This window comes from Electrona antarctica (genome assembly GCF_951216825.1).
Source record: "Electrona antarctica genome assembly, contig: scaffold_81, whole genome shotgun sequence".
In the NCBI taxonomy this organism is placed as follows: Eukaryota; Metazoa; Chordata; class Actinopteri; order Myctophiformes; family Myctophidae; genus Electrona; species Electrona antarctica.
In genome coordinates this window covers 250,382-267,500 of record NW_027638136.1, presented here as the reverse complement: position 1 = coordinate 267,500, position 17,119 = coordinate 250,382, and the positions used below count along the sequence as shown (strand labels likewise).

At 45.2% G+C, this 17,119-nt stretch overlaps 1 protein-coding gene across 4 annotated transcripts in view; it reads right to left on the bottom strand.

Moving 5' to 3' along the window:
• Positions 1–12,575, bottom strand: part of LOC306918363 (replication protein A 32 kDa subunit-like) — a 22,910-nt gene extending 10,335 nt beyond the window's left edge. For 3 of the 4 annotated variants that reach the window (XM_079531258.1, XM_079531260.1, XM_079531261.1), the window contains exons 1-5: positions 12,443–12,555; positions 11,049–11,116; positions 10,893–10,964; positions 10,638–10,751; positions 9,067–9,138 (exon numbers count right to left, since the gene is read on the bottom strand). In XM_079531258.1, the coding sequence (XP_079387384.1) occupies positions 9,067–9,138; positions 10,638–10,751; positions 10,893–10,964; positions 11,049–11,105 (315 nt within the window). In that variant the 5' untranslated portion in view covers positions 11,106–11,116; positions 12,443–12,555. Of the gene's footprint in view, positions 1–9,066; positions 9,139–10,637; positions 10,752–10,892; positions 10,965–11,048; positions 11,131–12,442 lie in introns of all 4 variants that reach the window. The other variant, XM_079531259.1, reaches the window with a different exon arrangement.
• Positions 12,576–17,119: the final 4,544 nt, after the last annotated feature.

Below are 17,119 nucleotides of genomic sequence, written 5' to 3'. Positions count from 1 at the left end.
TATGTTATACTTCAGGACGGGAACCCCTTTTGGTGTTTTAACTAATCATTATGTTATACTGGCGGGAACCCCTTTTGGTGTTTTAACTAATCATTATGTTATACTGGCGGGAACCCCTTTTGGTGTTTTAACTCATCATTATGTTATACTGGCGGGAACCCCTTTTGGTGTTTTAACTCATCATTATGTTATACTGGCGGGAACCCCTTTTGGTGTTTTAACTCATCATTATGTTATACTGGCGGGAACCCCTTTTGGTGTTTTAACTCATCATTATGTTATACTTCAGGACGGGAACCCCTTTTGGTGTTTTAACTCATCATTATGTTATACTTCAGGACGGGAACCCCTTTTGGTGTTTTAACTAATCATTATGGGCGGGAACCCCTTTTGGTGTTTTAACTCATCATTATGTTATACTTCAGGACGGGAACCCCTTTTGGTGTTTTAACTAATCATTATGTTATACTGGCGGGAACCCCTTTTGGTGTTTTAACTCATCATTATGTTATACTTCAGGACGGGAACCCCTTTTGGTGTTTTAACTAATCATTATGTTATACTTTAGCTATTGAAAAATAGCAGATCTACAAGCTCATAGCGCGCCACCGAGTGGTAGGTCTGCTATTTTTGAAAAATCGTAAAAATGCGGCACAAATCTTTGAATATATATTGTTTTTTGTTTTTTTTTACTTATTATTTTTTTTCTTCTCTGTTTGAGAATAAGCAGGTTCTCTCGGGCATCACAGTACAATGTAATTGTTACATTTCAATTGTTAACATTCAGAATGCAACGAGTCATCCAGTCCAAATAGATCGAGGTCCTATGCTAAGATGGTTTCAGTCTTTTCCACTGTGTTCTCAAACCGATCATTCGCTTTGGCAAAGTCTGTTTTTCACACATTGATATTCTGTTGATTCATTACCATTAATATTTTCATGAATATAATCAGACCTTCATATGTGACAAGAATATAGTACCAACTAGAAAAAGTGCCCTTCTGGGCACAGGTCTCCACCAGGAGGATAGGACTGTGTGAGATGTTTGGCAAAATGTTTAGGAGTAATATAAACATGTTTGCCTTTGATGGCAATTGGATGATTTGAGGCATTTTGTTCCAAAAATGTGTTTTGCAAAAATCAACCAGTTGGTGGTGCTATAACAGGCCAATGTGAAAAGGGTGGGATATATTCCTCAGCCTAGTAAGAAAATGTGTGAAAGATTTAACATAAATTGCATGCTGCGTTCATGATTTGAGGCTTTTGTTCAAAACGGGGCAATCTTGCTAAACTGTGAAAGCCAATTATAGCCAATTAGGATGGAATATGAAATATCGGACAGATCCGACTTGAGCACATGACCATAGAGATACTGTGTAACGACTTGTGAGATTTTTGGACAGAATCTGGAGGAGTAATATCAAAAAATGTGTTTTACAGAAGTCGGCCTCCTGGTGGCGCTATAAAAGGCAGATGCGGAAAATGCAGGTCAAAGGTTTGTCCTTGGCCTCTGGGGAGTGTGCATGCAACGTTTCACGCAGATCGGTGCAGTTTTAGGTAAAAAATGTGAAAAGCTGCCTCATGGTGGCGCTATAACAGGCCGTTCTGGAAAATGCGGGGCAGAGGTTCATCGTTGGCATCCAGGGAGTGTGTGTGCAAAGTTTGGCATCGACCGGGTTAACGGTGCCGGAGATTAGCTGGTAACAGACGGACGGAAGGACACACACACACACGGACGGACACACACACGGACGGAGTGCAAAACATACTCTCTCCCCATGCCTTCGGCCTGGTGGAGACCATAATAGCATTAACTAACATTACAGCAACAATGACCAATAGCAAAAAAAATAAGTAGATCAAAGGATAATAAAATATATATATATATAATATAAAACAAATAAAACAAAAAATAAAACACACCTACGTAGTATGCCCATAGTATGTCTTCACACAAGTTTAGTCTCGCCTATTTTCCGTTCTCACACATATACATCCAATGGTCATTCATCAAATATCTATTTCCGTGTATATTATCTGTTTCTACCAGTATTTGTATGATTTTAAATTGATGGTTTTCTCTATCAACTATCAATTTACTTATCTTAGTTGGGTTCTGTAGCTCGTTAACATTAAGTCTAACTATCGTCTCATTATAATCTGTGCTATCCTATGATGTACTAATATTGTCATTGTGAACCCAAGGCGGCCTTAACTTCTCATCATTAATATAAAGCTTTGAAATTAGAAATACAAACATATAAACAAAGACAGGACTTCCAACTCGAGGTTTCTTTCATAAAGCAATACCTCATGAGCGGAAAGGTAATCTCCTGGGTCCCAGGAGGCCCTTCCAACACTAACTAACTGCTAAAAAACAGGAACTTAGTGTACAGTGATATGACATCTGTCGAGCCCCAGCTTGGTCTCCCAGACAACAGGTCTGTGCTAACATCGAATATCTGAGTATAAAACAACCTATCAGACTGGTATTTAGTATTCAGCCAAGTATATGTCCAAACAAAGGTAGTATTGTAAAAAGGGGAAAATAAAATATAAAAACAAACAAAGCGAGGTGAAAATTGTTCAGGTCTTATGTCCCACTCAGAGTTCAAAGATATCTCCCAATACTTCCCATGTACTTCTCCGTCGTAGATCAATCAGCGTTATGAGTTATGGTGATGTCATCTGGTGGTGGGGGGGTTGGTGGTGGGGGAGTTGCGGTGCGGCGGAATTCCTGGAGCCTCCGTGTTGCCCTTCGCAGTGCGTCTCGGTCATGTGGTGTCCTTTTCCCCACCTTCACCCAAGATGTTTTCCTCAGCTTCGCCAGGTTATCTGTGGTGGTAGTTGTAGGGGTGGTGGTGGGTCGAAGGTTTTCCTCTTCCTCGGTGCTCATGATCCCCCTCTTATTCAAATCCTCTCTTGCTTCCTCCATGCTGTTGTAAGTGGTGCTGGCTGCCGCGGGGCGACCGGCCCCATCGTAAAACACACATAGTTTTGTCAAGGGGGGGGTGTGGAAGGCCATTCCTTTATTTTGAAGGAGCAAGCGGATCGGGGCATACGCGGCTCTCTCCTTCTGTATTTCTTGAGGGTAGTCATTATCAAAATACGCTCTTTTGCCATTCAGTAGGACAGTTTTTTTCTTCCACGCTGTATTACGTACCAGCTCTTTGGTCTTGTCCTCCAGAAAGCACATGATGATTGAACGGGGGGTGGCTGTCGGCGGTGGCTCTGGGAACGAGGCATCTGTGGCAGCGCTGTATGCCCAGGTCAATGTCCAGTGCTAACTCAGTTTTGATGAAGTTATTAATGAACCCCATCATGTTATTCCCCTCGCTGTCTTCTGCAACGTTGTATAAACGCAGGTTCTGGTGTTGAGACCTTGTTTCTAAGTTCAATACCTTCTCCTGCAATCTCTCGTGGTCTTGTGAACTCATTATTTGTTTGGCGTCTGAGCTCCACTCCTCGATGCTCGCCACCCGCCGCTCTGTCTGTTCCGCATTGTCCACGGTGCTTTGTAGGTCGGTGACAAGCCTAGTCAGTTTGTTGTTGAAGTCTTCTTTGAGGCCTGCCATGTCTTTGCGCATTTGTTCGAAAAGAGTTTCTTTAAAGCCCTCGAACTCCTTCCTAACTTTGGTCCTCATGGCTTTTATATCAGCGTGTATCACCTCCATGCTTGCTTGTAGGCACGCCATGGCGTTTTGCCCTGGTGCGTTTAGCTCCGGGTCCACGTTGCCGTCGCAACTCTTCTCCGTTGTTTGTTTACCTTTCTTTTCTGATCTGGTGGTCGTTTTATCACTTTTAGTCTTTCTTTTGTCTCCCCCTTCCATTTTTGTGTTTATTTTTCGAATATAGTTGTTTTTTAGGGGAAATAAAGTAGACCTTGCTGGGAGCTGTTGTTCTATGCTGCTGCTCTCTTTGGTGTCATACCGGAAGTCTGAAGATATATTCTAACTAACTAACACGCGAACGAACACTAACTAACTAACACTGTTCACACAGCAAGCATTCTAATGCTTTCATTAACATCTATCCCATACCTAGGAGGACTGCACAATCTATCCCATACCTGGGAGGTCTGCACCATCTGTCCCATACTGTAGATTCATCTATCCCATACCTGGGAGGTCTGCACCATCTATCCCATACCTGGGAGGTCTGCACCATCTATCCCATACCTGGGAGTAGAGGGCAGCACGGGTCCACCCAGACCCGAATACCCGAGAGCCGAACCAAGAACCGAGCCGGGTCGGGTGCAAAATATTGACATGCCGTCGGGGAACGGGTCGGTTCCATTTCAAAGCTGCGGGCCTCGTTTCGGGCATCTGAAATGCAGAATACCCGAAATGCCCGGGCAGGACCCGATTTGTATTATATATTAAACCTTTCAACTTTAAAAATAGGTTTTGAAAATAGACATTATGGTTATGCGTGCGTTCAACTGCGTTGTAATGATTATGTTCTAAAATACACGCCTCAAGGATTTGGAAATGGAACGTATCCACTGGTGGTGGGTGTGTCACAGTGTGTGTGCGGCGCGCGCACAGTCACACACAACACGAACAGTAGCTATCATCACCATGGCGGCCCCCTTCTTGAGCGAGGTGAAACGCAAACTACAGCACGCAATCTCCTAAAGGGAAGTCGGATGTCTGGGACAGTTTTGTTGTCATTGTCGACGCGGACGGTAAAAATGTTGGTGCTGCTAAATGCACAAAGTGTGACTCACTGCTTACCTACGACATGCAGAAGACGGGGACATCTTCACTGAAGAAACACATGACTGGGAAGGCGTGTAAAAAAAAAAGAAAGTGCCGGCGAGGGTCAACAACCACAACAACAAAGTGCCATCACGTCTTTTGTTGCTAGTCGGAAAGCAATTCCATCCAAAAGAAAAGCTGCCATTCTTGATGACTGCATTAAAGTGTGCGCCAAGGATTTGCGGCCCTTCCGCATGTTTGAGACCCCGGCTTTTCAATGTTTCTCCCAGACATTACTGGACACGGGGGCGGTGTATGGACACTGTGATGTGAAAGATTTGATGCCGTCTTCATTCACGATTTCCCGTGCCACAAAGGTTCCTTCTCCCCGAAATAAAGCGGTACATTGCCAGGGCCAGGGCCAGGGCCAGGGCCAGGGCCAGGGCCAGGGCCAGGGCCAGGGCCAGGGCCAGGGCCATGGCTTGGGGAGCCTCCACAGATATGTGGACCGATGATTTAAATAAAGCGGTACATTGCCAGGGCCATGGCTTGGGGAGCCTCCACAGATATGTGGACCGATGATTTAAATAAAGCGGTACATTGCCAGGGCCATGGCTTGTGGAGCCTCCACAGATATGTGGACCGATGATTTAAATAAAGCTGATTTAAATAAAGCGGTACATTGCCAGGGCCATGGCTTGGGGAGCCTCCACAGATATGTGGACCGATGATTTAAATAAAGCTGATTTAAATAAAGCGGTACATTGCCAGGGCCATGGCTTGGGGAGCCTCCACAGATACGTGGACCGATGATTTCCGCAAGGTAAGCTACACATGCATCACTCTGCATTTCATTGACAAGGAGTGGACGTTCCAGAGCAGAGTGATTTGCACCTGTGCTTTCCCTTACCAAGCAAAGCACACGGCTGCTAACATCAAAGGTGAGCTGATTAAACAGTTGAGTGACTTCGGACTGTCACAAGTGGAAATCGACTCGCTTGTTTTTGTTAGTGACCAAGCGGCTAACGTACAGGCTGCCTTGGCTCGTTGGACTCATGCGAGCTGCAATGCACATGTGCTGAACACTGTGCTCAAACACACGTTCAAGGAGGTTGACGGTGATGAAGATGAGGAGCACTTGGAAGAAGCGAGAGCGTGTCTGAGCCAGTGCAAATCACTTGTTACCTTTTTCAAGCATTCTGGATTACAGCTGGAGCTTCCAAAGTCCCTTAAACAGGAGTGTGAGACTCGATGGAACACAAAGCTTGCAATGGTAGAATCGGTACTGATGCTGTCCAAACCATTCTCCTGGGAAGATCAGAGATGCACAGAATGAGTAACATCACAAAAGAGTTGCTCCAGATGTTGGTCACTTTTCTAAATCCTTTCAAAAAAGCAAGTGATGAGCTCAGTGGATCGAATTACCCAACCATCAACCGGCTGGCTCTGTGGAAAACAACTCTCCTGCAACACTGTGACATTACACCAATGTAATTTCAATGGAAGATGACAAAGACGTCTTAGGATTCTGGAAATGCCATGGAAAACTCTTTCCAACAATGACCAGACTTGCTCTGAAGACCCTATGTGTCCCAGCTTCGAGTGTCAGCTGCGAGGCTGCTTTCAGCGCGTCTGGACGGGCCATAGACGGACTTCCCTCGGTACAGCCACTGTCAACACGTTGCTGTTCTTAAATAGCAACTTCAAATAAGGTGAGAACGATTTATTATGAACCTTTAGCTAACCGTTTAGTATGCCTTATTTTATTATTATTTTAATATTTATTATTGCTGCTTTTTCTCATTACATGTCATTGCCAACCACGGAGCAGTGAAACAGTGCCAAAGGAGATGACTGCAGAGAAGATCTTCTTTTTTGTTTTGTTTTGTTTATTTTATTTTACTAAAGTAACAACTCTACAACTACAACAAGGATTATGTTTATGTCACGTTACAAATAGGAGTACAAACGAATCTTTTATATAGCTTTATTATTTGAAGCCTTTGTGATATGTGTACGTATATAGGCCTATATGGTTACACTCAATGAGACACGCACTTTAATTAATCGTTTAATTAGCTTCATTATTTTGAAGCCTTTGTGCTGTTATTTGTATTGGTACAGTGAGTGCACTCGTTTATTTAGCTTTATTTGAAGACTGTTATGTTTTATTGGTTACACTGTTTATTTTATTTTTATTTAGTTTATAAAGTGTTTGTTAAGGCTGTTATAAGGCCATGCTGCGTCCATTTAGGCCTCTAATTGCATATAAGGCCTAGTAGTTCAAATGGAGGCTCTCGGACTCTGAGTATGAGTCTACTCTGAGCGTCGACAATCACAACAAAACTGTCCCATTCGTTACATTAAAATGGAGAGAAACTAGAAGCTACTGCTGCCACTTTCGTTGGCCTTGAAATGTGTTTGTGGAAAGAACCACAATCTCGAATAAGAAATCCCTGTGTGGGGACATTTGATGCCAGGGGAATATAAACAGGCTTTTGTTGATTACAGTTCCTATTATCTACCTGGCTACCGCTGCGGTGAAGCACAACGGCAGTATACGCGTTGGCCTCATTTACAGCTGGTGAGTCCCATTGTGCGCCTCTCTGTTCTTGACTCAGCGAACTATATTAGTTAAGTAGTATCTTAATACGGCCGTTTGCGTTTCAGGGCCACCACCCTGCTGCTTTGCTGATACTTACCATTCCAACCATTCTCATGTACCACCGAGTCTGAGAACAATCACACAGCCACGAATGGTCCCAGTGGTTGGATTGCTGCTCGCCTGAGTCTGGGCCTGGTTCATTGTAACCCTCTCGTTCAATTCCATTCCTCTATTATATTGTATTGTATTCATGCAGTGTCTGGGCTTATATATGTATATATAGATATGTTGTGTATTATATCATACATACTTATATTTATATCGTATACTATATATACCCTGGTGATTTAGATACGACCGGCTGAAGAGAGTACTGTCATTGTAGAATACCTCCCACTGTGAAGTGCTGATATATATATTTATCCTCCTTATAGGTCCGGTGCTGGGGATAAGCTACGCTGGAGCAGCTGACGGCCGTCCAGTGGTGGTGGTAATGCCCCCTTTTCCCTTAGTTTACTTTTCCTTTGTGGTTTATTTTGAGTTGCTGTGTTTGTTTGTGTATTGCCACCACCCTGGACCGGTGAGCCTGCCCAGCTCCCCTCCTCCCCCCAGTACTGGCTTGTAGTGGTGTGATATCCCTAGCTCTAGGCACTTTATAGTCACTTGCACTTTAACCCTGTTGGATATTGCTATATTTGCACCGTCATATTGATAAATGAAATGTCTTGTTGCTTGATGCCATGTTTGAATTAATTATATATATTGCTGACCAATTATTTAATAAAGTATTTTGTATATTGGTTACACACGTTTCTGCCTTGCCTTTAGTGTTACTGAATCTGTGTTGGGGAGTCATTACGTGCTCCGGGTGTTCAGTATTAGTATAATATTCCTGGGGTGCAATTCCCCAGGTGGCGTAGTTGGCTACCTTAATCAATACCACCCCGCCACATATACACTAAAATAAATATAGGCCTAGTCTGTTCTCGCATATTGAATGAGCCGTTGAACATTACCAGTAGAGGTAGTAGTAACATTACCATATTGAATGAGCCACGTTGAACATTACCAGTAGAGGTAGTAGTAACATTACCATATTGAATGAGCCACGTTGAACATTACCAGTAGGCTACATGATTGAAGCAGAGCGAACAGCTTGGATGAGTCTGTGTTTTATTTAGAATAGAGATGTAAGAATGACCACCGGAGGAACTTGAAATTGGACTGTGTGATTGATCTACATATTCTGCAATCTGCTGACTGCCTGGACACAGTGGACAGGTTTGTGTTGTTGTGGCGATTATTTGGGATCTGGGATGAGCATAATAAGACGAAAGTCCGTGAAAATGTAGTTCTGTTCTGAATCTGCATTGTGTTGTGCAAACTGTACTTAACCATGCGACGCATTGCGAGCTTGTAGATCGGCTATTTTCAGTCTCATAATCACAGTCACGGTGAAAATAAGCATAATATAGGATTGGACACACCACGGGTGTAACGGGTCTTTCGGACCGGGTAGGTTTATTTCGGATCGGATCCTGTTTTTATCGGGTCCGTTTCGGACCAGATCCCTAACTTTCGGGTCCGGGTCCGGGCCGGGTTCGGCCAATTAGAATGTTTTCGGATCCGGATCGGTTCTGTTCTGATATCACCGGGTCCGTTTCTAACCGGGTCCAATTTTATGGACCCGTGCTGCCCTCTACCTGGGAGGTCTGTACCATCTATCCCATACCTGGGAGGTCTGCACCATCTATCCCATACCTGGGAGGTCTGCACGGTTCCTGACACTTTCACATAGGTTCCAGGACTGGCCAGACGCTTCAGAACGCCACTCTGCTCAACACAGAAATTATATTATATTATAACTTAATACATACATCTAATACATAGACATCTAACTCTAACATATATAAAGTCTAAATACATACAGGTCTGTTTTACTGTAACCTCTATTAATTAACTCTAATATATTAAAGTCTAAATACATACAGGTCTGTTTTACTGTAACCTAATTAACTCTAATAGATTAAAGTCTAACTCATGTTGCTATGATTAGGTGATGTAATGATGATGTAAAACAAACAGTGTCAAAACAAACATTAAATTCCCTTCATTGTCAATGGCGTTTACAAAACAAACATTGAACTAAAAACAAACATTAAATGTATATAGGAGGGGCTAGGGGAGGGGCTAGGGGAGGAGCTAACCTCAGTGTCCAGAAGGGGAGGGGCTAGGGGAGGGGCTAGTGGAGGGGCTAAGGGAGGAGTTAACCTCACCCCCTTTCTGAAACCAGCTCCTCGCCACTCGCTCTACACACTTGCCCTCGATATGCGCGTTCACGCGAGGCTGCGCCATATAAGTGTCGTCCGAAACCAAGCAGCCTTGAGTGGAAGTGGCTTATAAAGCCCTCAAGAGCGAGTCTGTGCCGATCTAGACTCGATTGCCTTGTGCAGCCCTGTTCTCTGTCCGCATGGAAACCGCGACCTACAAATGTAAGTACCACCACAAATAAATTATAAATAAACTCCTCCTAAACAATCTTCATCTGATGCAGAATAGACAACACTCCAACTGATGTTCACAAGGGCTCTTTATTTACCCCACCGTGAAAAAAACTATAAATGAAAGTTATGTAACCACACAAACAAAACAACTTTTAACACAATGATTTATAAACACCATGGATGTATATGACATGTCATTTTTGACAGTCACGCTGTATTTCCTTTTTCCATATTAATGAAATCCACATGTCACAAACATACACGATGCAATGCAATATAACTGTACAAACAAAATAACAGGTAACACAATTGCGTGATGGTAACCATGGCAATGAATGGTGTCTGTTTCCTGTTTCTGCACAAGGAGGGCGAGTGTATTTCCAAACAGTTTTTTATACCCAGCACCCTAATCAAGGGAACTTGATTCAGCTGGAGGGGCACTTTCTGACGAGGGAACCTCCCGAGAGCACTTCAAGTCAAGGGACTGGTTTCAGAAAGGGCCTCAGTGTCCAAAAGGAGAGGGGCTAGGGGAGGGGCTAACATCAGTGTCCAGAAGGGGAGGGGCTAGGGGAGGGGCTAGGGGAGGGGCTAAGGGAGGAGCTAACCTCAGTGTCCAAAAGGAGAGGGGCTAGGGGAGGGGCTAGGGGAGGGGTTAACCTCAGTGTCCAAAAGGGGAGGGGCTAGGGGAGGGGCTAGTGGAGGGGCTAGGGGAGGGGTTAACCTCAGTGTCCAAAAGGGGAGGGGCTAGGGGAGGGGCTAGTGGAGGGGCTAGGGGAGGGGATAACCTCAGTGTCCAGAAGGGGAGGGGCTAGGGGAGGGGCTACCTACCTCAGTGTCCAGCCAGTGTTTGACCGTCAGAGGAGCAGCCGTCATATCGTCCACCTGGTACAGGATGTTGTTGACCAGGACTTCCTGTCTGATGACCACGCCCACAACGGACACCTGTATGACATCACAACAGGATGTTACATCACCTCCTGTCTGATGACCACTTCCTGTCTGATGGCCACTTCCTCCAGGACCTTCTAGCTGTGAGGAGACAGACTGAATGGCCCTGTAGGGGGCGTAACAGACTGGTTTTACCTGGTTGACCTCTGAGAGGTCAGAGGTCAGGATGTGGGACACTGTGCACGGTAGGATGTGGACAGACGGCCACTAGGGGGAGACAGAGATTAACATGTGATCATTAACATAATTAATTCGTTCTTGGCAGTCAATGAGTTAAATCACGTTCTTTACCTTTACAGTCGTGCGCGCAGCACGGCTGGCTGGCGGTTCCCCATACCTACTGCCCATCGTTATAACACCTGGAATATATCAACTACACCTGTTAGTAACACCTGGAATATATAAACTACACCTGTTAGTAACACCTGGAATATATAAACTACACCTGTTAGTAACACCTGGAATATGTAAACAATATGTTAACCATCAAAACAGTTTTAAGGACATGTCACGCCAATGCAACTCCTCACAACAAAACAGTTTTAAGGACATCTCACACCAATGCAACTCCTCACAACAAAACAGTTTTAAGGACATGTCACACCAATGCAACTCCTCACAACAAAACAGTTTTAAGGACATGTCACACCAATGCAACTCCTCACAACAAAACAGTTTTAAGGACATGTCACACCAATGCAACTCCTCACAACAAAACAGTTTTAAGGACATGTCACACCAATGCAACTCCTCACAACAAAACAGTTTTAAGGACATGTCACACCAATGCAACTCCTCACAACAAAACAGTTTTAAGGACATGTCACACCAATGCAACTCCTCACAACAAAACAGTTTTAAGGACATGTCACACCAATGCAACTCCTCACAACAAAACAGTTTTAAGGACATGTCACACCAATGCAACTCCTCACAACAAAACAGTTTTAAGGACATGTCACACCAATGCAACTCCTCACAACAAAACAGTTTTAAGGACATGTCACACCAATGCAACTCCTCACAACAAAACAGTTTTAAGGACATGTCACACCAATGCAACTCCTCACAACAAAACAGTTTTAAGGACATCTCACACCAATGCAACTCCTCACAACAAAACAGTTTTAAGGACATGTCACACCAATGCAACTCCTCACAACAAAACAGTTTTAAGGACATGTCACACCAATGCAACTCCTCACAACAAAACAGTTTTAAGGACATGTCACACCAATGCAACTCCTCGCAACAAAACAGTTTTAAGGACATGTCACGCCAATGCAACTCCTCACAACAAAACAGTTTTAAGGACATGTCACACCAATGCAACTCCTCACAACAAAACAGTTTTAAGGACATGTCACGCCAATGCAACTCCTCACAACAAAACAGTTTTAAGGACATGTCACACCAATGCAACTCCTCACAACAAAACAGTTTTAAGGACATGTCACGCCAATGCAACTCCTCACAACAAAACAGTTTTAAGGACATGTCACACCAATGCAACTCCTCGCAACAAAACAGTTTTAAGGACATGTCACGCCAATGCAACTCTACTATGACATCATTATCTAAATGAAAACCTCATCAATCAAAAACACTTTCAACCTGGCATTTAGATTTGGAGCATGTTAAAAAACAAGCAGATCTACAAGCTTAATAATAGTGTTTTAACTCACCTGAGCTGCAGACGTTACAGATCTACAGTTTGTCACAGACAACTACACCTTTACTGGAGCTGTTGTTGTATAATCCAGCTGCAAACCAAGACCATCCACCATCTTTGTTTGTAGTCCAGCTGCAAGCCAAGACCATCCACCATCTTTGTTTGTAGTCCAGCTGCAAGCCAAGACCATCCACCATCTATGTTTGTAGTCCAGCTGCAAGCCAAGACCATCCACCATCTTTGTTTGTAGTCCAGCTGCAAGCCAAGACCATCCACCATCTTTGTTTGTAGTCCAGCTGCAAGCCAAGACCATCCACCATCTTTGTTTGTAGTCCAGCTGCAAGCCAAGACCATCCACCATCTTTGTTTGTAGTCCAGCTGCAAGCCAAAGACCATCCACCATCTTTGTTTGTAGTCTAGCTGCATGACAACTCATTCTATTCCACCATTTTTGCTAGAAAACTGACAGCCACCAGGTGTTTTTGGATTACATTGATGAGCTGCCCCTAGTGGTGAATGAAGGAAGGACTCTGATAAAAGATCCTATTGGATTCCAATAGAAGAAATCCAATTAAAAATCCTACAAGATTTGGGACGAATATCCTATCCTATTTTCTTATAGTATTTATTATCCAATAGTATAGATTAGTTCCAAAATAAAATAAAATCTTTTCTATTCTATTCCAGGATTCAATTAAAAAAAAATCCTACATCCTAGACAATTTGATCAAGACACTATAATGACAATGTGACTATGTGACAACCAGGAATAGTCTGGTGACCACCGGAGAGACGGGTGACAGCCGGAATGTAGACGGCACCCGGGTGAGCAGCATGGGTTGAATGTAGACGGCACCCGGCTGAGCAGTATGGGGCGACTGTGGCTCAAGAGGTAGAGCAGGTCGTCCAATGATCCATGGGTCAGCGGTTCGAATCCCGGCTCCTCCTGTGTACATGTCGAAGTGTCATTGGGCAAGACACTGAACCCCAAATTGCTCCCGATGTGCTGGTTGGTACCTTGCATGGCTTCCGCTGCAATCGGTGTATGAATGTGTGCGTGAATGGGTGCCTTGGATAAAGGCGCTATATAAATGCACCATTTAGCGCCCCAGCCTGTGTCCTCGGTGAGGAGGAAGCTCAACAAGGCCTTTAGGAGGGCCAATCGAGCCGGAAGCGGAGCCTGCAGCACCACCTTCTTGCTCGGGTGGAGTCTGCGGAACCATTAGGAATCCACCACTTCTGAATGAAGTGCCTGGTGCTGGGAGTCTGGTGAAACCATAGAGTATTAAAAGGATTTTAATACTCAGGAGACTGATCTGGCACGAAGCTCCGGCCCCCCACTATTCATGTCAGTGGAAGTTTCTCAGTGGCGTTTTGAAGCACCCGGAAGTAGAGGGCAGCACCCGAGATCCGAACGGAGAACCGAGCCGGGTCAGGTGCAAAATATTGACATGCCGTCGGGGAACGGGTCGGTTCCATTTCAAAGCTGCAGGCCTCGTTTCGGGCATCTGCAATGCAGAATACCCGAAATGCCCGTGCAGGACCTGATTTTTATTATATATTAAACCTTTCAACTTTAAAAATAGGTTTTGAAAATAGACATTATGGTATGCGTGCGTTCAACTGCGTTGTAATGATTATGTTCTAAAATACACGCCTCGAGGATTTGGAAATGGAACGTATCCACTGGTGGTGGGTGTGTCACAGTGTGTGCGCAGCGCGCGCACAGTCACACACAACACGAACAGTAGCTATCATCACCATGGCGGCCCCCTTCTTGAGCGAGGTGAAACGCAAACTACAGCACGCAATCTCCTAAAGGGAAGTCGGATGTCTGGGACAGTTTTGTTATCATTGTCGACGCGGACGGTAAAAATGTTGGTGCTGCTAAATGCACAAAGTGTGACTCACTGCTTACTTACGACATGCAGAAGACGGGGACATCTTCACTGAAAAAACACATGACTGGGAAGGCGTGTAAGAAAAAAGAGAGTGCCGGCGAGGGTCAACAACCACAACAACAAAGTGCCATCACGTCTTTTGTTGCTATTCGGAAAGCAATTCCTTGCAAACATGCGACGCATTGCGAGCTTGTAGATCGGCTATTTTCAGCGCTCCTTTGTAGAGGCGGGGGTGATGCTGACGTTCAGTCACAGTGTTCACTTCAGTCTCATAATCACAGTCACGGTGAAAATAAGCATAATATAGGATTGGACACACCACGGGTGTAACGGGTCTTTCGTTACGGGTAGGTTTATTTCGGATCGGATCCTGTTTTTAACGGGTCCGTTTCGGACCGGATCCAAAACTTTCGGGGCCGGGTCCGGGCCGGGTGTGGCCAATTAGAATGTTTTCGGATCCGGATCGGTTCTGTTCTGATATCACCGGGTCCGTTTCGGACCGGGTCCAATTGTATGGACCCGTGCTGCCCTCTACCCGGAAGGACCGTCTCAGAACGTCCGCATTTCCGCATTTGCCAACCAAATTTTGGTTGGCAAATGCGGAAGTGCAACCGAGCGCTCAATGTTAAAGCCCAGCTGCACGGGGTTTACCGGTCATGAATCCACGGGTCTGCCTTTAGTCCCTCCTCTTACCACTAGGGCCCAGTGCTTCAACGTTGGATTGCCTCACTGCCCCTTGGGTGAAACGCACAGGTCCTGGGCCTGGTGAGAGCAGGAGTGGACCTGGTGAGACGTAGGAGGGGCCCGGACAGGAGTCAACCCACAGAGCCTAGTCCTTCCACGCGCCAGAATCTGGTTCTCCCAGTCCTGGCAAAGTAGTTCCGGAGCAACGGATTGTGTGGCCTTGCTCATTCCCTGATGGGACTGATCGAGGGTAGCTACTGGGACGTAAGTCGGGACTTGATCGCCCCGGCTGGGTCACCTGAGGGGTATGATGTTGGGAGACCCGAAACCCAGATGACCTCATGATACATCACTGAGGATACGTCCCAGGTGATGACCTTGGGATACATCACTGAGGATACGTCCCAGGTGATGACCTTGGGATACATCACTGAGGATACGTCCCAGGTGATGACCTTGGGATACATCACTGAGGATACGTCCCAGGTGATGACCTTGGGATACATCACTGAGGATACGTTCCAGGTGATGACCTTAGGATACATCACTGAGGATACGTCCCTGGTGATGACCTCAGGATACATCACTGAGGATACGTCCCATGTGATGACCTCAGGATACATCACTGAGGATACGTCCCATGTGATGACCTCAAGATACATCACTGAGGATACGTCCCAGGTGACCTCAAGATACATCACTGAGGATACGTCCCAGGTGATGACCTCAGGATACATCACTGAGGATACGTCCCAGGTGATGACCTTGGGATACATCACTGAGGATACGTCCCAGGTGATGACCTTGGGATACAACACTGAGGATACGTCCCAGGTGATGACCTTGGGATACATCACTGAGGATACGTCCCAGGTGATGACCTTGGGATACATCACTGAGGATATGTCCCAGGTGGTGACCTTGGGATACATCACTGAGGATACGTCCCAGGTGATGACCTTAGGATACATCACTGAGGATACGTCCCAGGTGATGACCTTAGGATACATCATTGAGGATACGTCCCCAGTGATGACCTCAGGATACATCACTGAGGATACGTCCCATGTGATGACCTCATGATACATCACTGAGGATACGTCCCAGGTGATGACCTTGGGATACATCACTGAGGATACGTCCCAGGTGATGACCTTGGGATACATCACTGAGGATACGTCCCATGTGATGACCTTAGGATACATCACTGAGGATACGTCCCAGGTGATGACCTTAGGATACATCACTGAGGATACGTCCCAGGTGATGACCTTGGGATACATCATTGAGGATACGTCCCCAGTGATGACCTCAGGATACATCACTGAGGATACGTCCCAGGTGATGACCTTGGGATACATCACTGAGGATACGTCCCAGGTGATGACCTCAGGATACATCACTGAGGATACGTCCCAGGTGATGACCTTGGGATACATCACTGAGGATACGTCCCAGGTGATGACCTTAGGATACATCACTGAGGATACGTCCCAGGTGATGACCTTGGGATACATCACTGAGGATACGTCCCAGGTGATGACCTTGGGATACATCACTGAGGATACGTCCCAGGTGATGACCTTGGGATACATCACTGAGGATACGTCCCAGGTGATGACCTTAGGATACATCACTGAGGATACGTCCCAGGTGATGACCTCAGGATACATCACTGAGGATACGTCCCAGGTGCATCCATGCAATGTTTTTTTGTTATAATAATTAAATTAAATGAATAGATAATAAACACTAGATAATTAAATTACACTTTGTATCCTTAATATGTACTCAGCCAATCAAATAATCACTATGGGGTGCTCAGCCAATCAAATCATCGCTATGGGGTGCTCAGCCAATCAAATCATCACTATGGGGTGCTCAGTCAATCAAATAATCACTATGGGGTGCTCAGCCAATCAAATCATCGCTATGGGGTGCTCAGCCAATCAAATAATCACTATGGGGTGCTCAGCCAATCAAATCATCGCTATGGGGTGCTCAGCCAATCAAATCATCGCTATGGGGTGCTCAGCCAATCAAATCATCGCTAATATTCACACAAACACACAAGGCTGGGCATAAACAAGCTAATTCATAAAGTA